This window comes from Python bivittatus, unplaced genomic scaffold (assembly GCF_059951505.1).
Source record: "Python bivittatus isolate LINGU-HERP-01145 unplaced genomic scaffold, Pbiv_v1 ctg000690_np1212, whole genome shotgun sequence".
NCBI lineage: Eukaryota > Metazoa > Chordata > Lepidosauria > Squamata > Pythonidae > Python > Python bivittatus.
Window position 1 is genome coordinate 21,867,559 of NW_028277096.1, and position 27,700 is coordinate 21,895,258.

A 27,700-nucleotide genomic window follows, 5' to 3' on the forward strand; every position below is an offset into this window, starting at 1 on the left:
TTTTTTCACTAGCAGGCCATGCTTTATGGAAAGGAAAACAAAGCTGGGAGAACCCCCTTAAACTTGTCTTCACTTAAACAGCTAAAGGCAGCCCTGTTGCCAGTCTCATTACTGTAAAAAATAGGGCTCAGTCCACTAGGCAGGGAACTTTATGCTGGCATATTTTTTCCTCCAGATGGTGGGAAGGTTTTAACGTGTCTCTGTCTGGTTGGGTCCACAGAATTATGGATTTAAATTGCAGGAAGTTATTCCAGTTGACTTAGAAAAAAACCTCCTAAGAGGAAGAGCTGTTTGACAGTGAAACCGATCATGCAGAGGGATTGGGCTCCCCTCCACTGGATCTGGCTGCCTTACAAAGGGCCAGGCCGGGCAAAGGTCAGCTGGGGTCGGCAGAGTGCAGGGCGGCAGGGGCCGCGGAGTGCAGGGGGCCAAAAGGGCATAGATGGGGGGGAGATAGGTGGGTGGGGGCTGTAGAAGCTCACCCTGCAGTTGTAAATGCAGGCGGGCTGCCAAGCACCTGAATTTTGATCCCGTGACCGCAGGGGCACTCCAATGGCCATAACTTTGAGGACCGGGCATAAGTACCATGCATTCAGCACTGTCATAACTTCAAGTGGTTGCTGTACAAATGGTTGTTAAGCAAGGACTACCTGTAGTGTGGATTTGAAGAGCTGAGACACAGAGGTAGCATTTTGACGGGAGGTGGGGGATCATGGGGGCCGGCCCAGTAGGGTCAAAAAAGTCAAAATGGTGGCAGCGATGGTGCAATCAAAGCCCCGCCTATTTCTCAACAGGAACGGGCTGTTCAACCGAATTTTTGGGAGACCAAATAAGAGTCAGCGTTGCTGGTCTGCCATGAAAGGGATTTGGAGTGTCTTAACTGAAGGGGAAGTATCTGAATTCTGACTAACAGCAGCCACCCTCAGCCCTGTCTTGCCCAATTATCTTTTTAATGAGAGATGCCTCGATTGAATCCGTGACCATCTGCGTTTGCGAAAACCGGTGGTTGTCGGCCACTGTGCAATGCTTCCCTCTCTCTCTCTCTCTCTCTCTCTCGCAAGTTGCGACGGGTAGCAAAACATGATTTAAGCCCCGGAAAAGAAATGAACATCAAACTGACCCCGCCTTAACTCTCTTGGGTCTAATAGGGAGGAAAATGCTGTCACGCTTTCAAGATTCTGTTCTTCTACCCTACATCAATAGAAGCAGAGTTCTGGTATTTTGGGGAGTCTGTTTCCTGATCTGGCCTACCTCAAAGGGCTGACAAATGTCCCATCTACCCCAGTGCGGTTTCCTTTGTTTAGCCCAAAAAGCAGAATTCTTTCCCTCAAAACGATCAAGAGGGCATCTGCATTTCCTACATGACTTTTTTGACCCCCCCCAGCCCGGCCGATGGCCCTGTCCGATGCTCCGTCCTTTAACTCAGAGCTCTCTATTCATTTTTGCCCGTTCAGACTGGCAGGCGCCCTCGAGTCATCTGCTACACAAGCGTTTTTTTAAAAAATCGTATTTAACTTGGCTTGAATGTAGGATTCTGTTGCCTTCCTATTATTTTTCCAGCCTCCTGCCAAACAACGTTTGTTATTGTTGAAAACTGCAGTTAATATTAATCGCCATCCTCCAGGGTAGAAAAAAAGGGTGGTATTGTCACAATTCTTATGGGCTTTTGTGGCTGTTAAAAACGTTAAGTTTTTAGATTCAGATTCTGTTTTATCACCATTTGGGGTAGTTTAGAAGTCGTTTGTTTTCTCTGTGTTTTAATTGTAATGTATGGATTATGTTTCTATGTCAATCCATGTTTATTTGATACATAAACTTTTCTTCTTGTTAAAAAGTGGGTATCAGATCAACCCTGATTGGTTTTTGTCGGGCTGCTTGAAAATACAAGAAATCATTTCAGGGTGAAATAACAGATAGGATTAAATAAATAAAATTAAATTTCAGGGCCCACAGGGTTCAGGTTTGGGCAGAAGATGTGTTTGTGGAATATGAAACATGATTCCTCAATGGATCGAACATCCATGTTCAACCGCGGTGAAAATGCATAATGCATAAATACCACATTCTGGAAGGAATGGATCTGTTCAGCATTATCAGAAGCAGAACACTGGGCAAGATTACCTGTTATTTTCAGACAAGAGCAATGGGACAAATAATATGGCCATCATATCTGGACTGCAGCTACTCAGGTCGCCACTAAGGGGCAGCAGAGGTTTAATAAGAATCTCTATTCTGCCACCTAGAGGTGAAAAGAATTGTTGCTGCTCAGATTAGCAGCCCTAGCAAGCCACAGCCTTGCTAGGAGAGGGTTTTTAATTTCTTTGTACTATGGAGCCCTTTAAGAGTCTGGTGAAGCCTACAGACCCCTTCTCAGAAAAATGTATGCTAAATGCATAAAAGAAAATACAGAGACATCCATTGCATTACAAAGGAAACCAATTATGCTCAAATGCAGATAGCCAAATATTAAAAAATAACAAATATGTCATATATTCTAGTAACTCATGTGCTTCTTCATTATTCCCTTTAATTCATAACAAGACAATAAATACATTTAAAAGGCGGGTAGTTACAATTAAAGTTAGAATTACATTTTTAAAAAAAAGATATTTCAGTGAAAAGGCCATTGTTTAGCTCGCATATGAAAATTAATTGGAGTCTAGAGGCCATAAATTACTTTGTTGCCCACGTTCATTATTGAACAAAAACCTAAATTCCAGTTTGAGATTAATGAAGATAAAATTGCAATTTTTTCTCCCATCTAAGTTCACAGGCCCCTGAAATCTAAGGTTAGGGACCTCTGTGCTAGGAGCAAGTATGGAGTCCTTGGTGCTCTCTGAGCTTGGCTGTCTTCTCGCAGACATTTCACTACTCAACTAGGTAACATCATCAGTGTGAGGGTGGGGCAAACTGCAAAATGCAGTTCAGTGATGAAAAATGTAGAGTTCTGCACTTAAGTAGGAAAAGCAGATGTGCGGGTGCAAGATAGGTAGTGTCTTGTCCAGCCGCAGCGCTTTAAGAAGGATCTGGGTATTTTGGTAGACCACAGATTAAGCATGAGCCAGCAGTGTGGTGCAGCTGCCAAAAGAGCCAATGCAATCTTGGGCTACCTCAACAGATGTTGAGATCACAGGAAGTGGTAGTTCTGCTCTACGCTGCCCCGGTGTAATAGTCTGTGGGAATGACCTTGGGAGACGAGGGAAGAGCCACAGCCAGGGGAATGGTCAAATAAGAGGCAGCTGAGCCCAGAGAAGAAATGGGGGTGAGGCAAACATCTCAGAAGGAAGCCCTTCCTAGTTTCTTGGGTTGTAAAGGGGAAGGGGGAGAGATTTACTTCCAGACTTGCAAGATTCTGTTCATGTTTATACAATAAAATAGAATTAGTTCATCTGGGTGTGCTTTCTGTCTGGACTACTTTGTAAGGCTGACACCTGGTCAGACCACACCACACCTGGAATACTGTGTCCAGTTCTGGTTGCCACAATGCAAGAAGGATGCTGAGGAACTGGGAAGAGGGCAGAGAAGAGCCACCAAGATGGTAAAGGGCTTAGAGGCTAGATCCTATGAAGAATGGTTAAAGGAACAGCAGACGTTTGGCTGTCATAGACGCTATTCTCTGTAGTGTCTGAGGATAAGACAACATCAATGGATCAGTGATTGATACGGAGAGATCCTAACTTGAAATAAGGAGCATTTCCTGACCGTCAGAGCTATTAAGCAGTGGAATATCTGGCCTCTTGGAATCATGGAGGTTTTGACATGAATCAATTGAGATTTTCAAGCAAAGGTTGGACTAATAGAAGCAAATATGCGTAGTCCAGGGTTGAACTGTGGAGTCCTTGGGGTAACATCCCCTCACCAGCAATCATCACCCAGAGAAGCAGAGATTAACACCAAGATTATCACCAGACATACAGTCAGCAGTAAGCAATACCCTAATCAAGGAACTACCAGAGGGAAAAAATAAAACAAAACAAAACCCCCACCCCCACCAACACTGGCAGGGCAGGCCACAGTATATAAACAGAGAGGAAACCCCACTCCCTTCTAGCACTGAAGATGTTACCTAGCCTGGTAATGAAATGTTTGCAAGAAAACAGCCAAGCTCAGAGGGCCCGAAGGACGCCACAAAGGTTGCTCTGTCATTTGTCTGGGGTGGTCAGAGGACTGTACAAGAACCCCTCCAAGATCCTTACAACTGTAGGATTCTAGGATTTTCTTTTAGAGAAGAGACAGACGCAGGCAGAATTGGGGCCCTGGGAGCTGAGGTTCAGCCCTGCCTAAATGACATTACCTAGGGTGTGAGTTACTCACACCTAATCCTGAATATAGTTTTGAGGCAGTATATGGTGGATTCCCATTTGCATCATCCAAATGGGCTACAGAAGAGAGAACCGGGACACAACCAGAAGTCAAGGGAGGAATCAGACAGGCCAGAGTACCTTCTTCCTAGCAGACAGGACCCAGATCAACAGGAAGCCGCAGCAGATAAACAACCAGGGAAGAACCATACCCTCACCAAGGAACCATCAAGGAAGAAATCACACCCCAACTAAGACTGGTAGACAACCTGCTCTACATAAATAACCAGCAAACTTCACTCTCCCCTGCACTGATGATGTTACCAAGCTTGGTCATGAAACGTCTATAGGAAAACGACCAAGTTCAGAAACTATCAAGAATCCAGCACTCCTCTGCCCTCCTTCCTTCTGCTTCTGGCTTCATATTCAAGTCGGCGAACTTGGCGTGTGGATCTAGCCACCCGTGGGGCTCCAAATGCAATCCCATGGCTACCAACAGCCTCAGCCTCACCCCAAAGAAACACGTTTCGATCTTGTCTCTCTGTGTCCTTCTTTCGCAAAGAAATATGGCCGTCTACCACCTGAACAGTAGGGAACCTTTCTTAACCCCAGATCTGCAGCAAGGGGAAGTGAATGGCTGCTCAGTTTTCTTAGGAAATGGAAAACTGAGATGGTTTTTCTTTAAGCTAGTCCCTTTCTGGGACTGTGACAAAACTTTCCACCCCCGTTTTGTGTGCCACAAACAACCAGCGTGATTCAACATCCTTTGCTTCTTGCTTCCAATCTGTTTTCTTTGCATTCCCTCCAGTCCTTCTTCCTTCTGTGGGAGGCCTGCTCAGCTCCCACGCCTCCTCTTTCCCGTCTCAATTGTCTCCCCCAAAACTCACAGTGGGCGCTGCAAGGAATCAAAGCTGTTGGAAAACAGAGACCTGAAAGGGACTACAAGGGAGGCGGGGAGGATACAGTTCTTCTTGACTGATGCGGACAGAGAAGTGGTACAGATCCTACAATTGCAAAAGGGGTGGGGGGTTGTCTACCCCAGAAAAGAAAATGTGGAGCACAAAAATATAAAACAGGGCAAGAGGAAGAGCTCCCTCCCTACTCGGTGAGCTTCCAAGAAGCCCAGCACTGGATGGTGGACCTAGCTCAGTGGGCCACATCTTGATCAAGTTCAGCAAAGCTATGACATGTATTCATTTATTCATTAAACATATTTCCATGCTGCCACAATCGAAAGGACTCTCAGCAGCTTCCATAGGAAAACAAAAAGGCAGTACAAAACATACCCGTCCCAAAAAATTAAAAACACAACAGCAAGGCAACAACACAAAGAAGAAAGAATGAAGATATAGAAGAGAATCTCTGTAGCTCAGGGCTGAATTGTGGAGGCCTTGGTGCCCTCTGAGCTTGGTTTCCTTGCAGACGCTTCATTACCCAACTAGGGAACATCATTAGTGCTAATCGGTGTGGGGTTTGTTCCCTGTTTATATCCAGTAGCTTACCCTGCCAGTGTTGGGGTGTGTGTGATTTTCTCCTTGGTAGTCCCTTGATTGGAGTATTGTTCTCTGCTTGATCGTTTGTCTGGTGTTAATCCCGGCTTATCTGGATGTAGGGTGCTGGAGATGTGTTCTGGTCTTTTTGTTTCCTTCTTAGCTTTTTTATTGTCTCTTTGGAATGGTGTGTAAATAGAGGTATCTACAGAGATAGAGGTTTATCTATAGAGATATCTATATCTTACTTATCTCAATATCTTAAACCTCTATCTCTATAGAGTTAAACCACATTTACACACCCTTCAAAATGTTACCTAGTTGGGTAGTGAAATGTCTGCAAGCAAACAGCCAAGCTCAGAGAGCACCAAGGACTCCGCAGAATGAAGAAAGATGGCCGCTTCCCATCAAACCAGGGGAAGGTCCCCAAAACAGCTCGGTCTCATCTGAAAGATCAGCAGAGAGGGAGCCCATCTGATCTCCCCAAGGAGGTTTTCCACAACGTTGGTGCTGCAATGGAAAAGCAACGCCTCCTCAGATATGGTAAGGTTTAATCGGTTGGGCCGAAACTGATCAAAGAAGCCATGAAGGGCTTTATAAGTCAAAACCAGCCCCTTAGAAATGTTCCTTACAGAAATGTTCCTGCAAAGAAAGTCCCAGGGCTGAAGCCTTCTCTATCATAAGTTATCATTTGGGGAGGGTTACAATAGAGGATCTGTTTTGAGAGTCTCTCCAGCTGAAATGGAATAAAAGAAGGGGATGAGAGGTTCTCTCCCCCAGACTCTGAAGGAGATCCTACCAATTCAGTACAGGTCATCCTTGTTTAGCGACTGCATCATTTAGTGACTGTTCGCAGTTACAACAGTGATGAAAAAATCACTTAGCCACCAATCCTCACGTTTACAACCTTCACAGGTCTCTAAAGCAAAGGAAAGCTGAAATAAGATCGTAAGCACAGTCGCGGTTTCACTTAGTGACTGCTTCACTTAATGACCGAGTTGACAGTCCCAAGGGTGGTTGCTAAATGAGGATGACCTGTATTGTCATTGTGAGTTGCACAGAGTTGTGCTCTAAGATGGGCGGCCATGCAAATCTTTGAAATGAAACCCATCAGAGGAGGCACTATGGAGCTTGGAGGACAGCAGACCTGCCCTTCCTGTATCTCCACGGACCACACCTGGGACCACGCCCAGCCTTGTAGAGAAAAAGAAGGGATGGGATCCAAGGGTAGGATCAGAATGAACAAGTGGGAAGGTTACAGAGGGAGAACCAAATGCGAAATGAGGAGGAATTTCGTGACCGTGAGAGCCCTGAAGCAGGAGAACAGCCTCCCGCCTCCTGGAGTCATAGGGGCTCCATCCCTGGAGGGTTTCGAGTAACTGCTGGACAGCCATTTGTCTGAGATGGTGTGGGGATTCTTGCCCTGGGAAGGGGGTTGGACTAGAAGGCCTCCAAAGTCCCTTCTAACTCTAGCAGTCTATCAATGGGCGTGAGTGACGCCCACTGAAACTCAATCGCACCATTTTGGCCACCATGTTGACTTTGTCGACCACACCCTGCATCTGCCACTGTGGACAGATTTCTTTCCTTCTGGTCACTCACCTGTTGTCTTTAGTCCACATTCATTCCTAGTTCCCCTCTTTCTCCTTTTACCATGCGTGCTGCCTACATATCCCATTTCCATGGCATTCAACCAGGTTTTATATTTCTGATGTATGGCTTAATGCCTGTATCCCTCACTACTTCTCTCCACCTTTTCTCCTAAACAACCAGATCCGTCCTGCTTTTAGATTTATTCTCAATCCTTTGCCGTTGGTGCCTATGAATAACCTCCTGCTGATACCTTGGATTCAAAACAAACCGACTTTCTTCTGAGCAAGGGCTCCCAAACCGCCATCAATCTCCTTCATTCTTGGAGGCCCACATTTTTTAGTCATTTTCCTTGCTGTTCCCATGTTGCCTTTGCACCCACCCCTTCCTGTCTGCTGGGTGAATCATTTTTTTCCCCTCGGATCTCATTCATTCAGAATATTGCACAATTTTCTGCAAAACCCATCTCTCGTTCTTCCATTATCCTCATTCATTGGAGTATATCGTTCGACTGACATCAATCTATAGATTCATATTTTCCCATGCACCCACCATCATCTAGATGACAGCAGTTCAGGTTTTCTGGCATATATTTTATGCCACTTCTAACACTTCTTCCCATCTCTGTACAGATTCATCAATGCCGCAAGATCAGCCCACTTTCGTTCAGATCCCTTGCACCTTCCTCTTTCTCTTCATTTCACATCATTTCCGTTTTTCTCTTGTTCATTTCATTTATTAATTCATGTTCTTTACCATGGATTCCACTTCCATTCCAACTTGCAATCTTCCATATGCCAAGATCACCCACAGAAGGGCTCAAGCCCATCCCTCACGGCTTCGGTTGATCGAGGCTTTCAGACTACCCTTTTTATAAGGTAGACAAGATGTAGACCAGGTTACTAGCCTTGATTGTATCTGGGCTACACACAGCATTTTCTGCTCATGTGAAAGGGAATACACAAATAAATCAGTTGGGTAAAACTGATTCATTGATTCAGTCTGGTAGGAACGCAGCCGACTCCTAGAATTACCCAAGCATGTTCTCACTATTTTGTGCAAACTAGGATCTCTACTCTGGAAACTACCTTTGTCTCACCAGAGGTCAGCCCTTCAAGGTAGACCAGGTCGGGAAACAGAGACCACAAGGAATACTAGAACATTTGCTTGTTGATACAGACCAGTGTTTCTCAACCTTGGCCACTTTAAGATGTGTGGACTTCAACTCCCAGAATTCCCCAGCCAGCATGGGGATGGGGAATTCTGGGAGTTGAAGTCCACACATCTTAAAGTGGCCAAGGTTGAGAAACACTGGATTAAAGTGGCACGACCGCAGATTCCAACTGCATGTCAAAAGCAACGTCTGAAAGAGCGAGAGCAGTTGGAGGGGGCATCATGACCCACAGAAGAAGTGGGCCGCCCTTTGCTGGACGGGCTCAAGGGGAGGTTGGCAGCCATCTGTCGGGGATGCTTTCACTCGGATTCCTGCCCAGAGTGGGGGTTGGAGTAGATGGCCTCCAGGGATCCCATCCAACTCTAGGATTTCTTTCACAAAACCCCACTATCTTCCAGCAGCCTTGAACCGAGACGCCAGAGTAAAGCAATTATTTTCTCTGGAGTTTTTAATTAAACAGAAGGGGCACACTGTTTTACGGCTGCCTTGGCATTTAATCCTATGGTTCTTTGAAGCTGCTATATCTTTATTACCATATTTTATTTATGATACCACTGACTCTCTTTTCCTTTGTAGTCTGTGTGTGTGTGTGTGTGTGTGTGTGTGTGAGAATTACGATCTTGTGGGTTGTCTTATAAATCGACCCTGCGTGCTGTAAGCTGGGAGATGAAGACGTTTACGGAGTAAATCATGGTGGCCTGGAGCCAGCCGCAGAGCTGAGGAATGGGGATGAAAAAAATAAATGCTTGGAAGCTTGAATTTCACTCGAGAGCAAGGTTGGGGTCACACATCACACTAAGCCATGTTTCAACCATGGTTTGTTGAATAAGCAGCAATTGGATCCACTCAATGGGCAAAGAGATCAAAGGCAGTGCAAGGTTCCTCTCCGTGGACTTGGATATCCTTTCCTCAGTACTGCCTGCTCCTTATGCTTCTGTTTGAGACTAGAAAGGGATATACTCAGAGCAGGAACTCATGCAGGGAAGCTCCAGAGAGTGCCTTCTGAGAGTGCAGGAAATTCAGCTGTGTTGTTCCATTGGAATTGGTGCCATAATGCAACAGAATAACACACGAAGAGACTGGCTGCAGGGAGATAAGTCCTGTGACTCAGAGACACAACAGGCAATTTGTGTGGGAAGTCCTGTGACTCAAACAGAGATACAACAGGTAGCTTCTTTGGGTCCTGTGACTCAACAGGCAATTTCTTTGGGAAGTCTAGTGATTCAAACAGAGACACAGCGGGCAGGTTCCTTGGTTGCTGGCTGCCTTTTTTTACTTTCAGGAGCCTTTTCTTCCTTCCTTCTTTTCCAATGGCTGTTCTTTTACTGCTAACCAGTTTGCCTTCCTTTTGAGGCATGTTTTCAGGAAACTGCTGGCTCTCAGACTGAATTTGGTGAGGTGTCATTTCCTTCATGTATGTGCAGGCAAGGCACATATGAAGGAAATGGAGCACTGAATATAAGACAATCCAGAAATTCATATCGAAGCATCTGTGTCACCAGCGGGGCTTGGAAGAAAGTAGGAAGAAGAAAATATGGGGTTTCCTAGCTCCGAATGGACTACTTTTTAATTCTTCCATGCACAAACCCTGCTGTTTTTAAAACATCTGGAGATATAACTTAACATCCGGAAAAACGTATGTCATAACAAGCTGTCCATCTTTCATGTGCCACAATTACATGGCTTGCTTAATCATGGCTTACTGAAGAAACCACAATCAGCTGAGTTTACATAACACACTAAGTTGTAAAGCACAAACCACAATGGATGGATAAACACAACAAGCTAAGCCAAAATCAATCAAAGCACATTATGGCTCAAATTATTCTATTTTGAACACATTAGGCAAAGACCCAGCTCTCTTGGGAAGTCCATAATGCTGGGAAAGGTGGAAGGAAAAAGAAGAAGACAATTAGCTGCAAGGGGGATGGACTCGGTTACAGTGGTGAAGGGTGCACTGTTGGGAGAGCTGAAGGACCAGGATGGAGACAGATCATCACAGAGAAAATCTGTCTCCAATTGATGTACATCATCTGTCTGTCTGTCTGCCTGTCTGCCTTGGACACATGATGTGAAGACCCAGCTCTCTTGAGAAGTCTATAATGCTGGGAAGGGTGGAAGGAAAGAGAAGAAGAGGATGACCAGCAGCAAGATGGATGGTCTCAGTTACAGTGGCGGCACCATTGGAAGACCTGAAGGACCAGGTTGGGGACAGATCCTCCTGTAAAAAAACTATCTAGGTGGTTGCTGAGAAGTCAACACCCATTTGATGGCACTAATCAATCAATCAACATGAAGACCCAGCTCTCTGGAGAAGGCTCTAATGTTGGGAAAGGTAGAAGGAAAGAGAAGAAGAGGACAACCAGCAGCAAGATGGTTAGTTATGGCAGCTATGAGGCCATTGAAAGACCTGAAGGACCAGGTTGGGGACAGATCACCCTGGAGAAGGTCTATCTATGTGGGCACTAAGAGTCGACACTTTGTCACATAATTAAGGCACTAGTGACCAGGCTCAAATTATATTTTGGACATGTTATGGGAAGACCCGGCTCTCTTGGGAAGTTCATAATTCTGGGAAAGGTGGCTGGAGATAGAAGAGGATGACCAACAGCAAGGGGGATGGACTCAGATAGAGTGGCAATGGGGGCGCCGTTAGAGATCTGAAGGACGAGACTGGGGACAGATCCTCCAAGAGAAGGTCTAAGAAAATGATGGCACATAATTAATCAAACCAAGGCTTCTTGCTTCTTTTCTCCAGTCAGCATAACAATGGCTATCCCAAAAGGGAGGTGTGGCAAGTGTGTATCTGTCAGACTACAATTGTACTAGACAAAGCTTCAAGTCTCCACTTCACTGTGACTTCAATATATGCTTGGGTTGAGCAACTGTTCCTCACCCTAACCCACTTTGCAGAGCTACGTGAGGATTAAAAGGTGGCGAAAGAATGAGCCGTGAATTCTTTGTGCCAGAAATTCCCAGCTTCTGCAATCGCCTTGATTGGAAATTATTCCAGCGCCAAGCATTTATTCATCCATAATGAAGTAGAGGCAGTCAGAATGGTAATCAAACAATAACATTTGAAATTGGAAGAATGAAATATAATAGTTTGCCATGGAACAATGGCCAAGAAGCAGAGACTCCAGAACGTCTAATGAAAAAGAGAAATGCAGACTAAGTGTAACTCTGGTTTAGTTTTCTGGAAAACAACCAAGGTTGGCTGGGTGGGGGGAGGAGCTGGTGGCTCTAACCGGGGTCACTTACGTTTTCACGTAGGGATCAGAGTAGCCATTCGCATCCATGGCGGCCAAATGTGCGCAGCGGACGATGCCGACCAGCAGGCCCTGTTTCTGGGAGCTATATTTCAGGGAAATGAGGATCCGGCCACGTTCCTCCAGCGATTTGTCTTCCATTTTGTCTATCTGTGAACAGAGGGGGAAGCAAGCGAAAGGGGTCAGCCCCAAATCTCTGCCCGTGTTACAGGGGCTCCCAGGTTCGGCTTATGGTCACTCACTCACAGGCTGTTGAGGCACGCGGATTTTGTCAGCCCTCCTTGCTTTCTACCTGGGTTTTCCAGATAGGGGTGGCTGGGCCAGGCAAGACCCACAGCCCTGGTCAACAGGTGGGAGATAATTAGCGGCACGCACACATCACTTCCAACCAAACCCTGAGGTGCATCAGGTTCTTTGGAATACACAGAGACCCAATTAATTTAAAGTAGCAGCAAAACTTTACTGCTTACAATGTACATTTGCTCTTTCTCACACGTGTGCACATACTCGCTCACACTTCCCCACGTCCTTCTCAACTAGGCTGCCAGGCACTAGCTAGAGGGATGGAAGCTGCCGAGTCTGGCTCCAAAGAGGACTCAAGGAGTGGGTGGGCTTCAGGACCCCTTTTATACCCCAAAGCCCTTGCTTTGTTGATTCACAAGACTGGCAGCTGTTCTTGCCTTGTTAACTCCCCAATCTGGTAGCTGTCGATGGGGTTGGGGTGGGGGGGTGGTTTCCATGTGCTCAGGCCCAACTTCTTTTGTCTGGTTCGGGTGACTTTTTTCCCCTTTGCCTCCTGAACGAGTGGTTTCCCCTTGATCTTTGAGATCTTTTAGAGGTCTGATCTAAGATTCCTGCCTTTGTGTCCTCTCTGCTTTTAGTTATGGCAGCTTCAGCCAAGTCTCACACCCGGAGCCCCAACTGCCAGGAAGAGCTGATCTCCCAACAGCAAAGTAGCCACAGACTGGGAATGGTGGGGATGATCGACTGGATCACAAACACTCTTTTTCCTTGGCATGCCCCCCCTCCACAGGCACATCTGGCCTAGCAAGGAGCGTTCAATGTTGTTATAATACTACGATTTCCTACTTAGGTTCCTACTCAAAGCGGCAAGTGACGTTTAAACAGCCAGCTCCCAAAGTTAAAAACCCACATTAACATGATTTGAATGATCTTCTGGACCTCTTCCCCCTTCTCTTAACGTGGGTGCAATGCAAGAGGAGAGCCCTCTCCAGACGGACCGACTGGTCTCGGACAGCAAAACCCTCTTCCAGCTGTTCTTCCGGCCAATCTTTAGGGTTGGGCAAACTTGCAGATATTTGAGGTTTTAAACCTGTTTCGGCATTAAAGGTTAATACCCGCTCGTAATATTTGCACCGTAGGAATTGGCAGACAGTTGGAAGTGTTTGGAACAGGCATGAATATAATTCCTGCATCTGGCACGGCTCAGCAGCCCGGTTGCCCGCTGGGGCATCTGTGGGGAAGAGGTCATGTAAAAAGGGGGAGGGCCTTCAACCCCACTGCCACCATCTTGACTTTTTGACATGCATGTGCCCTGCGGGTGCCCCCACTGCCTACATTTTTACTGACTGCAACAGCCAGATTGTTTCCAGGGGTGACCCCACACAGAGTTTGCTGCAGTAGTCCAGATAGCATTGGATTCAGTAATGTTGGCATTTAAGGAAGTCAGCCTGTTGTCCTTAGAGAACTTTGACTACAACTCCCACAATCCCTTGCTGGCTGGAGCCAATCAGAGTTGCAGCTCAAAGCATCTGGAGGGCATCTAGCAACCCTCCCCTCCACCCCGGATTCAAATATGTTTTCCTCCAAGGTCCTATCTGGGATCTTCTGCAGGTAGCACAGTTGTTCCAAAACTGAGCTGTGCCTTATGGGTTTTCTCCTTGATCCCCACCCTGTCCCCTGCACTCATAACTTCTCCTCGCAAAGTCTCAAGATGAATCCTGGGATTCTGCAAAGACGAAGGGGAGTCCAGATTGAGCAGAAGGCTGAAACTGATACGCCAGCGTGAGACAGGATGCTCCTGACCCGTCTTTTGGACGGGAAAAGATACGGCGATTGTAGCTTTAGAGGGCTGCTGGGTCAGCCTCGCATCCCTGAATCCTTTTCAGCTGCGAATCCCCACGGCTTGCTTGCCTGGACGCGAGAATCCGAGCAATGCAGCTATGGTGCGGCCAGAGGGAGGATTGCTGTCTCCAGTGCTGAGCCCCTGTCTCATCTCACACCACCTTTATCTGTTGTGCACATCTCTATGTTTTATAGCTATATAAGTAGAAATACCACACAAATATGTATATATCAATATAATGCGGTGTACTCCTGAAGGCACTGAAATTCCAAGTTCCTCTACGTTTTATAGCTATATAAGTAGAAATACAATATAAATATTATATAAGTATAACCATATAAATATGTATATATCGATATAAATGTGGTGTACTCCTGAAGGCACTGAAATTCCAAGTTCCTCTACGTTTATATTGTATTTCTACTGTATTATGTTATATTGTATTTCTACTATATAAATAGAAATACAATATAAACATTATATAAATATAAACATATAAATATGTATATATCAATATAAATGCAGTGTACTCCTGAAGGCACTGAAATTCAAGTTCCCCCCCTCTACTATGGGAGTTCACGGTGATTTGGGGCCAGTTGGACCACTATCTCATGGGAAAAAACTGGAAGACAGGGTTTGGGGCATGCTACAAGACAAAGAAATAAATACATTGACGTTTGCTAGGGTTTCTCTGTGGTATAAGACTAAGCAGCGGGAGTTGTTTAAAAAAGGAAGTGCACATTTCCCAATTTCTAGCGATCACCCGGTGGAACAATCTTCAGGGGTTGGAGGGTCATCTGTTGCTCTTGGGCAGCATTTCTTAAACGTTTTGTTCTCAGGACCCCTTCCCCCTTTGAAAAATTGTGGAGGTCCCCCACCCAAAAAGAGCTTTTGTTTGTATGGGTTATATTGATCAATATTTACACTGCATTAAAAAATAAAATGGATGCATCTGTAGAATGTTTATTTTTTGATTCGTGTAAAAATAATAATGTGAAACCCACTCAATATGAACATAAATAAAATCTTTTTCATGAAGAAAACCCTTATTTTTTTAACAAATAAAAATAATATTGAGAAGAGTGACAGTGTTTTAAATTTTTGGAAATATCTTCATTGTCTGGCAAATCATTTTGATTTCATGGACCCCTTAGAGGGTCCTGGGGGACCCCCAGGGGTCCTCAGACCACACTTTAAGAAACACTGCTCTAGGGGATCCTCTGAGCCAACATGGTCAGGTCTGGCCTAGTCTTAGAAGGTTGATCGTCCCAAGAACATCTCTTGGATTTTTTCAGAGAAGCCAAGATCTTTCTCCCCACTTTCCCCATCCCTCCATAGCCACCTGCGCAAGGTCTTAGCCCTATTCTTCCTCCCCAACTCAGTGGCACGTCTGACACAGTTAATTTGCTTGCTGGAATAACAACGCACTCATCGCTGGCAAGGCGAAGTCGAGATTAAAGGCAACCCAAATCACAGCTGAATACATGTTAAAGGGGATGTCGGATTCAATCAGGATCCTGCGCTGAGCCGCGAGAGCCAGACCATCTGGCCTTGTCCAGGTAAGGCCAGCTGGGAGAAATCGGGAGTCTGTCTGGACTTAGTATGGATATCCTCCCTTTTCTGGGATCAACCCTTCAAGGTAGACTAGACTAGGAAACCAAAGTTATGAATGCTAATACAGGTAGTCCTTACTTACCAATTGCTCATTCAGTGACCAAAGTTACAACCGTGCTGAAAAAGGTCCTCAAAGTTGCAGCCGTCGCAGAGTTCCCGTGGTCATGTGATCATGATTCAGGCGCTTGGCAACCAGCATACATTTATGATGGTTGCAGCATCCCATTTGCAATCTTCACTGCCAATTTCCAACAAGCAAAATCAATAGGGAAGCTGGCAGGAAGTCACATGTCGTGGTCACGTGATGTCGTGCTTAACGACCCGCAGTGACTCACTTAATGACCACAGCAGAAGTGACGTCGTAAGTCTGGCGCAGTCGTGTGATCTTTCATTTTACAACCATGTCACTTAGCAACGGAGTTGCCGGTCCCAATTGTGGTTGGTAAGTGAGGACTTTCTATACTACTTTTATTACAGGGTTACAGTAACAGAATCTTGCAACTCTGAATGTGTCTTCCTCTCCCTGCCTCTATCCTCAAGAGAACCAGGGAGGGTCAAGTCTGAGGCGCTTTCTCAAACTGCATTTCTGCCCCAGACTCAAATTTCTTTTATCTGACCATTGTCTTGGATACACTCTTCCTCCTGTTCCTCAAGGTTATTCTCACATCCCATTACATCTGGATAGGCATTCCCAAATGCGGGCAGACTCAGTTAAGCCCCAGTTACTGGCAGAACTGCCTCCTTCTGTCCAGTCCACACTCTCGGCGGAGTATCTCTTGCAGGTCCCACCATTAGCAACTGGGCTTCCCACTCTGATCACCTCTAGGCCGAACTACTACAACACACTCTACCTGGGGCTCCCCTTGAAGACCATCTGGAAGCTATAACTGATAGAGAGTTCAACCACCTGCTGGCTAGTGTGTTATTTTGCAGTAAAACCAATTTTGGGGCAACGCGCCAATCGGCTTCCAAGGGCTGGTCATTTAGGTCTGCAGGATCTGGGTAGTTCTGTGCAAACGATGGAAGTATGTGTGGGGTCATGATACAAATACAAAATGGGTGGGGCTTGCACTCTGGAAGTGCAATGCTGTTTTTGTTACTCTGCTGTTACCTGCCCCCGCATCCCTGCAGATGTTGCTGGTGCTGCTGTTAATTATAACTCTGTGTTACTTTGGGGACTGCCTGTCCTGAAGGTGGAATGCTTTAGGTACCTATCCTCCAAGAAGCAGACTTTTGGTGTCATGGATGGAACATAGGGGTGACTGGTCCCCCTCTTCTCCTCTTCAGAAAGATGGTTAAAATTGTTTTATTCCACCAGCAGTGTTTCTCAACCTTGGTCAGTTTCAGGTATGTGGACTTCAACTCCCAGAATTCCCCAGTCCACATACCTGAAAGTGACCAAGGTTGAGAAACACTGCACCAGACAATGGGGAATTTAGCAAAATGGGCTGCCTTTTGTTGAGTTTCTTTGGATATGTTTTATATTTATGTTTATTATTCGGTTCTTGGATTTAGTATTCTTGGAATGGTGTTAGTGGATGGGGCGAGTTGTCTTGCCCGCTTTTTTACCATTTGGCGTCTTGCAAATGTGTGTGATAAGCAAGTAAGGTAAAATCAGGAGTCTGGGAACACCTTTTCCGACTAACAAATTTTATTCCAAGGCAAAAGCCCTTTCCTTTGATGATTTTACTTTGTTCTCAAGAAAAGGGGGGCAGCACAGCTGTCAGGCAATAGCAGTGAGAGTAATTAGTAGTTGGGCAAGAAGGCAGGATCCTGGACCAGCGTGCAATGTGAGAAGATGAGTCAAAAGTCACATCAGTTGAATTTCAGCCTGGTGGGAATACACTTAAAAGCACGGATGTCTGTTTGGGTTTTTTGCTAATGCAGTTGGTGTTTTGTAAAAGCATCTTCCTTAATTTGAATTCAGAGATGCAGGGGACCAAAGAGGCCCCTGGATCAAGGCAAGAAGCAGCTCATCCTTCTAGCCATCAGCCTGAGATGAGACAAAATGCAATCTTCTTACTCTATGTCTCTGCTGCCTGTTTCTTCCCAACCAGAGAGTTTCTCTTAATCTCGTGCCTCCCACACATTTCTTTTTCCTGGAATTGTTCATCAAGAACTCCTGAGAGGTTTCCAAGATTTCTCCTTCCTTCCTTCCTTCCTTCCTTCCTTCCTTCCTTCCTTCCTTCCTTCCTTCCTTCCTTCCTTCTCTTTTTCTTCCTCTTCCTCTTTCTTTTTCTCCCTCCCTTCCTCCCTCCCTTTCCCCTCCCTTCCTCCCTCCCTCCCTTTCCCCTCCCTCCCTCCCTTCCTTCCTTCCCTCTTTCTTTTTCTTTCTCTCTTTCTTCCCCTCCCTCCCTTTCTTTCACCAAGACTTCCACTGGAAATTAGTTACAACAAGGTTTCTCAACCTTAGCAACTTTAAGCTGAGTGGAGTTCAACTCCCAGAATTCCCCAGCCAGCAAGGAATGGGAATTCTGGCAGTTGAAGTCCACACACCTTAAAGTTGCTAAGGTGGGCAAACACTGAGGTTAGAATTTGCAGGCCCCAAATGGCTGGAAAAGCTGGACTGCAGCAGATCTGCAGATATTACAAAAGACCAAGCTGTGAAGTGCTGGGGGGAGGAAAATCTAGGCAGCAGCATCCAGGGGTGTCTGCGGGAGGGAGAGGGTCAAAAAAGTCAAGATGGCAGCAGTGGCCATGCAACTGAAATCCTGGCACTTTTTTATCATGTCACACGTGCTCGCACTTCTAGATAGGCAAGGCATTGGTTGGGAAACAGGAAATGCAAGAAGCCACGAATGAGTGTTTTTTCTCATACTTTCTACTTTCCCAGGACTTGGCTATCTTTTCTGCCATTTCTCTACATTCTCCTGGGATTCCATCACAAACATGTGATGCAACTGAAGAAGTGCGGGGGGGGGGGGCTTTGTTTGCACAGTCACAGCCTCCCTCTTAACTTTTTTGCCCCCCCGTGCACTTGGTTGCTTATGCCTGATTTACTGACTGATGGTGTTTATTAACTTGCTACTAGCAGTGGGCTTTTTCAAATTGCCGCCTGACATTTTAGCGTCACTCACCGGAAGCTGCTTCTCCAGGCAAATGTTGAATTTTTTAGTCTGGTTAGGCTTCAGCTTTTTGAGAGGAATCCTTGTTTCTCCAATGAACTCATTGTGGCGGAATTTGTCTTCATCGCAAACCGAAATTCTGAAAGGCATCAAAGAGGAGATGGGAGATGGGTGAACAAGCCAACCATGTGGAAGTGCAAGTGGTTAACAGTACAGGTAGTCCTCACATAATGACCGTTCCTTTAGCGACTGAAGTTACGACGGCGCTAAAAAAGTGACTTACGACCAGTGGCCAAAGTTACAACCGTTGCAGCATCCCAGGGTCACATGATCGCCATTTGCAACCTTCCCAGCCAGCTTCCAGGAAGCAAAATGAATGGGGAACTGCCTGATTTGCTTAACGACTGCATAATTCGCTTAACAACCACATGATTCACTTAACAACCAATGCAAAGAAAGTTCATAAATTCCAGTCACATGACAATTCACTTAATGACCGCATTGCTTCATGACCTAAATTCCAGTCCTAACTGTGGTCATTAAGCGAGGACTACCTGTAGCTCGTAATCAGCACAACCTCCCTCTTAGTGGAATGGGGTCCTTGCTAAGTCAGCAGTAGCAAGGGCTTAGCCTGGGGGATTAAGAGCAGGGATATGCAATGGCTCAAGGTATGAAGTCAAGAGAAGGACGATTTGAGTTGAAATCCCCACTTAACCTTTACACCTTCACGGGTGACCCTTGTCGAAATCATTGCTGTTCCAAGTGCTGTCTGGGTCTCTAAGAGAATTGTGAAAACCAAAATGGGGCTAGAGATGGCCGTCGCAACTTCAAAAGAGGGCGGTGGGATCAAAGGATGTATTGATAAGGAGGAATAAAGAATACAGAAAAGGGCTGTGATTTTTTTTTTTCCCATCCAGGAAAAACAGCCCGAGGAAAATGTTATTGTGAAAAGGAACTCAGCAGCTGGCCCACCTTTTCTCCCAGGAGCAAGAAAACGTAGCAACAATTTATTGATTCACAGTTCTGTAGAAAAATAGAAGCGATCGTTTAGTTGGTAATAGCTTCATAGCAACTTCAATCCATCAACCACCCTCTTCTTTTAAAACATTGAGTCAACCCACAACACTAAACCAGATTCCAGAATAAATCCATTCTCTAAGCCAGTGTTTCTCAATCTCAGCAACTTCAAGAGGTGTGGACTTCAACTCCCAGAATTCCCCAGCCAGCATGGCTGGCTGGGGAATTCTGGGAGTTGAAGTCCACACCTCTTGAAGTTGCTGAGGTTGAGAAACACAGCTCTAAACACTGAATCGCAGCCAAAGGGGTTATGTTTGCACAACAGGGTAACCTGACAAGAACCTAACCGAGGTTCCTGTAACCGAGCATCGCGTGTCCTGCGAATGCACGTTCTCAGTCTTTCCAGCCGGTTAAAGCCACGGGGGGGATTGTGCCTCTGCTCTGTGCCCTCAAGCAAGTCAGCGCGGGAAAAGGTTTAAGCCTTTTGGGTCCTCCAGATGTTAAAAAACAACGCCAGTAGGAGGCCCCTCTTTCTGCCGGTGAGTGGAACCTGCTGCCAACGTCCCTTTGCGGTCTCAGATTTGCTGGGGCGGGTGGATCTCTCTTGCCCGGGCGTGCAGAAGCAATGCTTGAAATGGGGGGGGCGGCTGCAGAACGTATCTTAATTACAGCCGCCCCACGCCGCTATTGTTTTTTCCCCCAGTGAGCCACAACCGGAGCCAAGAAAACTCAGCATAATTAGGGATGATTAAATGTGACATCCAGCTCTTCGGCAGGGGTGGGGGGAAGGCCTTTCCTTACAAGGGAGTGGAGAATCTGCAGAGGGGCCACCCTGCTTCTCGGAGGAAAGGAAGAAGGTTGGCCCTCTGTAGGCGCAGGGTGTGAGATGTGGGGAACAGAGGAATCGGTACGGGGGTAGAAGAGGCGAGTTTGGACTCACTGTGTAGCTTCCTTGCATGCAAAAATAGCAGAAGTACACATTAGGAATTGTCCTTAGAGGCATTTTTCAACCTTGGCTACTTTAAGATGGGCAGACGTCAACTCCCAGGATTCCTCAGCCAGTTTGCAGCAAGATGGGTGGACTTCAACTCCCAGAATTCTCCAGCCAGCCTGATTTAAGATAGGTGGACTTCAACTCCCAGAATTCCCCAGCCAGCCTGCTTTAGGATGGGTGGACTTCAACTCCCAGAATTCCCCAGCCAACCTACTTTAAGATGGGTGGACTTCAACTCCCAGAATTCCCCAGCCAGCATGCCTTAAGATGGGTGGATTTTAACTCCCAGAATTCCCCAGCTAGCATTCTTTTAAGACGTGTGGACTTTAACTCAGCATGCTGGCTGGGGAATTCTGGGAGTTGAAGTCTACAGATCCTAAAGTTGCCAAGGCTGAAAAACACTGGTCTATAGCAACAGATTCCCATCAAATGCTTTGGTTCTGCTTCTCCCCCCCACCCACCATTGCTGGCCACTGCCCCCTCCCCAAATGGGAAGGCCTATAAATGACCCCTGAACCACACCTGTGGGTATTTGCAACTGCCTTGACTCACCTGGGCATTGATGTTCCTCTGCCCAACTTCTAACAGCAGTCAGCTTTGACCCGCCATGCTGGGGAGCTTTTCAAGTTCCATTTAGAAATGGATGGTCCAATATAAATTCTCCCCAGGTTATTGTCTGCCACGTTGCTTCCTTTCCTGGCTACAAGATGGCCCACTTAGCCACTGAGGTTCTCTCTTACAACAGAGCCTCCGTCTTGGGCAGCGGCTTCCACGTGGGGGTGGGATCAAAATCAGCAAGGTGGTAGATGGAGCCATCTTGCTGCTTTTGCTCCCCCTCCCCTGAAGATGCCGCTGATCCCAGGATCGGCCTGCTGCTGAGGTCAGCTAAGCCAGATCAAGCAGGAAAGGGGTGTTTCCCAGGAGAAAATGCTCTTGCAGACATTCTCGATCACATAGAGCAGTCAACATTTTCGGGGGTTTAGCGACCTGTATGGTTGCAAATGAACCACAGCAGGACTATTTCCCCCTATGCAGCTGTTGGGCTCTGAGATTCTGTGGCCATTCCTGGTTTGGCTGGTAGGGAGAACAGAACCTCACCTGAGAGCTCTTTCCTTTTCTAAAAAAAAGAAAAAACACCTTAATTTTTCTAAATTCTTCTCACACACACCCAATTCTTTTTTGTTCCAACATCCCTCAGAAGACGACATATAAGAAAACAGCTTCTTTTAAAGTATATTGTTTTGAAGATAAATTGCAGCGACCCAGAACACCAGAAAAAAGAAACAGACCACCTACACAACTTCTTCCAACAAAATGGATACCCACACAACTTTATCAATCACAAGCAACACAAGCTATGAGAAGAATAACACTACCATACATCAAAAACATCTCAGAAGCAACTGACAGACTATTACAACCACACAGCATCTCCGTAGCACACAAACCAACTCAAGCCCTCCAAAACATCTTAAGCAAACCAAAAGACCCAGTAGCCCAAGAAGAAAAACAGGGGTCATCTACAACATACAATGTAAGGACTGTCACATGTAGGACAGAGAGACAAAAAGCTAGCTGAGCACATCTATGAACACCAACTAGCAGTCGGAAGACACGATGAAAACTCCTTAATCTCACAACACATGGACAGTCTTAACCATAGTTTCAACTGGGAAACTGTCAGCATCTTAGACCAAGCTAAATCCAAAAATGTGAGGGAATTCCTGGAAGCTTGGTATTCAGACAAATCAGCCATTAATAGACACATAGAGAGAAACCACATTTACACACTATTCAAAAAAGACAATAAAAAAGCTAAGAAAGAAACAAAAAGACCAGAACACATCCTCTCCAGCGGCCAACACCCAGATAAGCAGGGATTAACACCAGACAAACAATCAAGCAGAAAACAATACCCTAATCAAGGAATTACCAAGGAGAAAACCACCCACCACCCACACTGGCAGGGCAAGCCACTGTATATAAACAGGGGGCAAACCCCACACTCATTCACACTGATGATGTTACCTAGTTGGGTAATGAAACGTCTGCAAGCAAACAATCAAGCTCAGAGAGCACCAAGAACTCCACTGAAAATAAATTCCCAGAGGAAACTTTTTTTGCTATGAATGTCCTTCATGCACGAGTTTCCTTATGTGAGCTTTTTAAATGCAACTACCCCCTTTTTAATCTTCCACAAACTAACTTCCTCCCTCCCTCCCTCCCTCCCTCTGAGAAGATTCTAGGGCAGACCATAAAGGGATTGGGTGCAATTTAGTTGCATCAACAGAAAGAGAGTTTTCAAATCACTGGAAGAAATGGTTGCATTTTATTTTGAACTGATAAGATCCTATGTCAATACTGTGTTCAGTTCTGGGCACTTCCCTTTAAAGGTTCAGTGAAGAGTAACTAGGATGACCAGGGACTAGAAACTTAAGTCCTATAAAGAGTGGTAGAAAGAGCTGGGAAGTTTATCTCTGAGAAGACTTGGGGTGGGGGCATTACAGCATTCTTGAAATAATTGAAAAAATGTCTCACAGAAGAAGGTCAGATTTCATGCTCTCTCATTTCAGGGTGCAGGAGTTGGAATAATGAATTGAAGTCACAGAATGTAATGTTACAAAAAGACTCCTCATGGTCAAAGCACTCGGCAGTGGAACCAATTTCCCCGAGAGCTGACGGGCTCCCCTTTCCTGGATGAGTACAAGAAGAGGCCAGACAGCCTTTGTAATGGTATGTGGGAAAGACCTTGAGAGACAGCGGGAAGAGATGCTGCCTAGGGAATGGTCAGATAAGAGGGAGCATAGCCCTCAGCTGCATAGTGGGTAGAGCAAGAGGCTCAAGAGGGACCCTCTCTAGTTTCTTGGGCTGTAAAGGAGACAGCGGGAGAACTGTACTTTCAGACTTGCAAGATTCTGTCAAGGTAGCCTTATAATGAAGTAGAATTAGCTCATCTGGTTGTGTTTCCTGTCTGGTGTACCTGGGAAGGCTGTCAGTGGGATTTCTCCTCTGAGCCAGGGCTGGGCTTGATGGCCTCAAGGTACCCTCAGATTCAACACAGATCCATGTTATCCTCCTCTTGAAACTCCTCTAGCTTTAGTCCTCAGTCACTACATCTCCGAAAAAGCTGTTTATCATCCTCACTCCCCAGGGCTTTCTAGAAACACAAGAATTAGAGTACTCCTCGTTAGCAGGTGTTAACGAAGGAGAGGAGACAGGGAAGCTGGGGAAAGGTGCGAGACAAGCACTAGCCTGCAGGCGGCTGTTGGCTCAAATCCCACAAGGGGGTTACACATCACCTGTTGGAACATGTGTCGATGTGTTGGAGACACACGGTGTTGGATAGAAGGGAATGTTAATCTGCTTTCAGAAATGATAGGCAAGGTTGTCTAAGTGTAACAAATAAAAGGGGTGGAAATATATTGCTTAAAAAGGCCTCCCCTTTCAGATTAGACGTCTATCTTGTAGTCTGCCTTGCAGGGGCACTAAAGAATCGAGAGAGCTCAAATTTTATTGAGTGTTTCATTCAAGGAGAACATTGTTTTCTTCTAACCCGAGTCAAAAGCATCCTTTCTGACTCTTTTTCCATCTGGAGCAAGTCTTGACAGTTCTCCTCCCGAAAGGACGTCTAATACCCTGAGCAGAAATAGATTAAGGTGGGCAGGCATCAGTTTTGCAGTATTTCTCAACCTTGGCTACTTGAAGACGTGTGGACTTCAACTCCCAGAATGCATGCTGGCTGGGGAATTCTGGGAGTTGAAGTCCACACATCTTCAAGTGGCCAAGGTTGAGAAACACTGGTTTAGGGGGATCAAATTTTCTTTTCCCCTGGAATCCTAAGACCCATCAGGTGCAAAATGGGGATTAAAGTGGGCAGAGACAAGAAGCTACATGGTGGCTAAAGGAGGCTCAAAATATGTAAATATGGATGTCGGGTGGGTGGAGCCATATGCAAATGGAGGGATGAAGTGGGCGGGGCTAAATGGGAAGTGAGCTTGGATAGGCTGAGCCAGGGATAAAATAGTGCTATAAGTGGGGACAACTATTGTAATGGTATGTGGGAAAGATCTTGGGAGACTGGAAGAGACGCTGCCTAGGGAACAGTCAGATAAGAGACAGCATAGCCCACAGCTGGGCTAGTGGGTGGGGCAAGAGACTCAGAAGGGACCCTCCCTAATTTCTCAGGCTGTAAAGGGATGCGGCAGGGGTGGGGGAGAATTGTACTTTCAGATTTGCAAGATTCTGTTAATGTAGCCTTACGATAAAGTAGAATTAGCTTATCTGGTGGTGTTTCCTGTCTGGTCTATCTAGTAAGTCAAACATCAATCTTGCAAGTCTGAAAGTCCAATTCTCCCCCGGTCTCCTTTACAGTCTCAGAAACTATGGAGGGTCTCTTCTGAGCCTCTTGCCCTACCCGTTATCCAGCTGTGGGCTAGGCCATCTCTTATCTGACCATTCCCTAGGTAACATCTCCTCCAGTCTCCTAAGGTCTTTTCCATACACCATTACAACTATATGAAAATGGATGTCGGGTGGGTGGAGCCAGAGGCAAAAACAGTTGTTCAGAAGACAATATCTCTTACTTGCTGCACCCCGCAACCACATCCTGAGGTCACCTTCACACCTTACAAATATTTATACCTCTAGAAATCCAAGTTTCCAACACAATCTTCCCAAAAGGGCTTGAGTCCAACTAACAGGGATGCCGAATCCTGTGAAACTCCCTTAAAAGGCCCAACACCCCCTCCAGAAAACAGATTTACGCTCCCTGACTGCTTTGGGGCTGATTCTTTGGGGCAACCACAACCTCCAGGCACCGCCGGATGCAAAAAAACTCCCACCTGTGGGCCCCTCCGGTGGAGGAGACCCGTCGGGGGCAGTCTACCTTAGGAGTTTTTCTTTGTCGTTTGACTGCAATCAGTCACCAGACAGGGCAGCCCCCCCTCTGACTGGCAGGGAACATTTCAGCGAAAGGGAGACGGCGTTCATTCCTAATGAGCGGGAAAAAAATGCTGCCCTGATTTGTAAAGAGACGTTTTCCCCCCAGGCTGGCAGCGTTTTTTGGTCCCTTCTTCCTTTACAGGGAGTTGCATGCCTTCGAATTTATGGGTCTTTTTTTTTTCAGAACGTTCCTATTTAAAGGTGACGGTGCAGGATTCAAACCTGCCATGCAGCGGACGGCAAAAAACAGCTGCTGGTAAATGTTTTATCATAGAGGTTTTTTTTTAAGGGTTCTAAATGTTCCCCCCTTATTGACTTTGGCAATTGCATATCCTATATCTATATCTATATCTATATCTATATCTATATCTATATCTATATCTATATCTATATCTATATCTATATCTATATCTATATATTTCAGGACAATTTTTGAAAGTTTTCCTTCTAAAACACTAATTTGTCCTGACGTTGACACTGTAGTCCATCTGAAATCATTACAGAATAAAGTGAAACTTAAGGCAGAGTCAAACTGAGTTTGGCCCCTGGTATTGTACAGGCATGTTCGTGTTTTCTTGGCAGCAATATTTGCCCCTGATTTTTTCTGGAATATATATATTTCCAATTTAGCCTACAATTTCCCAATGTAGCCTACAAGCCCCGGATACCCTGGTAGTCCCCCGTCCCTGTACAAACCAGACAAATTCAGCCACTCACTATGCCTAAATAGACTCCATGGGTACAGCCATGTTTTGGGGAGGCAGCGTGGAAGTGGTTTTGCCTTCTTACAGGACGTTTTTTTTCTACTTCTCAATTTAGCCTACAAAGCCCTGGGATCACCTGGTGGTCTCCTGTCCAAATCCCAGTTCCCTTTTAATAAGGGGTAAGCAGACAAACCCAAATGTTCTGTGGAAACCACTTCAGGTTTGAGAACCTGAATTTTACTGCTGGTTTGGGGAAAGCTCAGGGCACTGGGGTGGGGGGTGATTTCAATCTGTCCTAAGTCCAGGGGTGTCAAAAAATGAAATGAAAGTCCAGCGTTGGGTAAATGCTTCCCCCTTCAGGGGCATAAATTCCACTGAATTTAGTCAATTCCGCTGAAGTTAATGGGAATGATGCCTAAATAGAGAGGAGTTCTATTAGTGTTTTATTTTCCTTTCTATTCAAAATCGGGATATTTTTATCTGCTGGAAAAAAGCATAACAGCAAGACATCTGAGGGTTAGCAGACTGCCAGCATTCAAACCCTGATGCTATTCTGAGATCCTTCTCTCCCTTGACTATCTTAATCTTAAAACGGCACTTACATTTTCTGCAGTTCATTGGAACAACTTCAGACAAATCCCATTAGTCTCTTGTGTTTAACAGATGCTTTCGGAGGGTTTGGTGACTGTTGAATTTTATTTTTTTTTTAATGGGGAGTGTTAAAGAGGCTCAGAAGCGTCCGTTTCACCTAAAGCAACGTGGCTCTGCAGGATTAGGAGGCTGGAGTCTAAGATGCGTCATATAAAAATACATTTTAAAAAGGTATTTAAGATTTTTACATCTTAAAATCCAGCCTCTCAATCCTGCCAAGCAACTTACAGTACAACACACAAACTCACAAAAATGTGAGTCTTTATGACTTTTAGCTCTGGCTTCTGAGACACTGAACAGGAAGAGATACAGAACAGAAACCATGAGGACTAGTCACTTTAGGATTTCTGACAGACCCCCTGATGATGACATCTGCAACTGGAACGGTGAATTTGGAAACAGGAAGGAAACGACTTGATCAGATTTTCTCCCCTTGGTCCCCCGGTGGGTGAAATTTCTCCACTTTCCAGGACGAGAAAGTGCCAGAGAAAACCTTTAAACCCTTTTTAAGACCGGAGAGAGAGAGTGTGTGAGTGACTCTCCCCTGGGGGGGACAAAAATGGCTTGAAATGTGGAGTTAACAAGATTGTCTCTTGTCTCATAACAGGCTGGTGATCAGGAGCTAATAAAAAGGAAGGGCAGACAAGGAAGGGTAATAAAAACAGAGGGGAAATTGAACAAAAGAAGGAAAATTTGATTTTCTTTTATCTCCCAAGAGTTCTGAGGCCTCACCTCCTCCCCGACTGCCCTGGCCCTTCAATATAATTTAGCGCTGGCAAGGGAGAGACGGAGCGCTATTTTAAT

The 27,700-nt window shown here is 45.7% G+C and overlaps 1 protein-coding gene across 2 annotated transcripts in view; it reads right to left on the reverse strand.

Moving 5' to 3' along the window:
• Positions 1-27,700, reverse strand: part of DOC2B (double C2 domain beta) — a 143,067-nt gene that overhangs the window by 7,119 nt on the left and 108,248 nt on the right. For both annotated transcript variants that reach the window (XM_088152462.1, XM_088152461.1), the window contains 2 exons: positions 18,602-18,728; positions 11,817-11,974 (listed from right to left, as the gene is read on the reverse strand). In XM_088152462.1, coding sequence (XP_088008588.1) covers positions 11,817-11,974; positions 18,602-18,728 — 285 coding nt within the window. The remainder of the gene's footprint in view (positions 1-11,816; positions 11,975-18,601; positions 18,729-27,700) is intronic.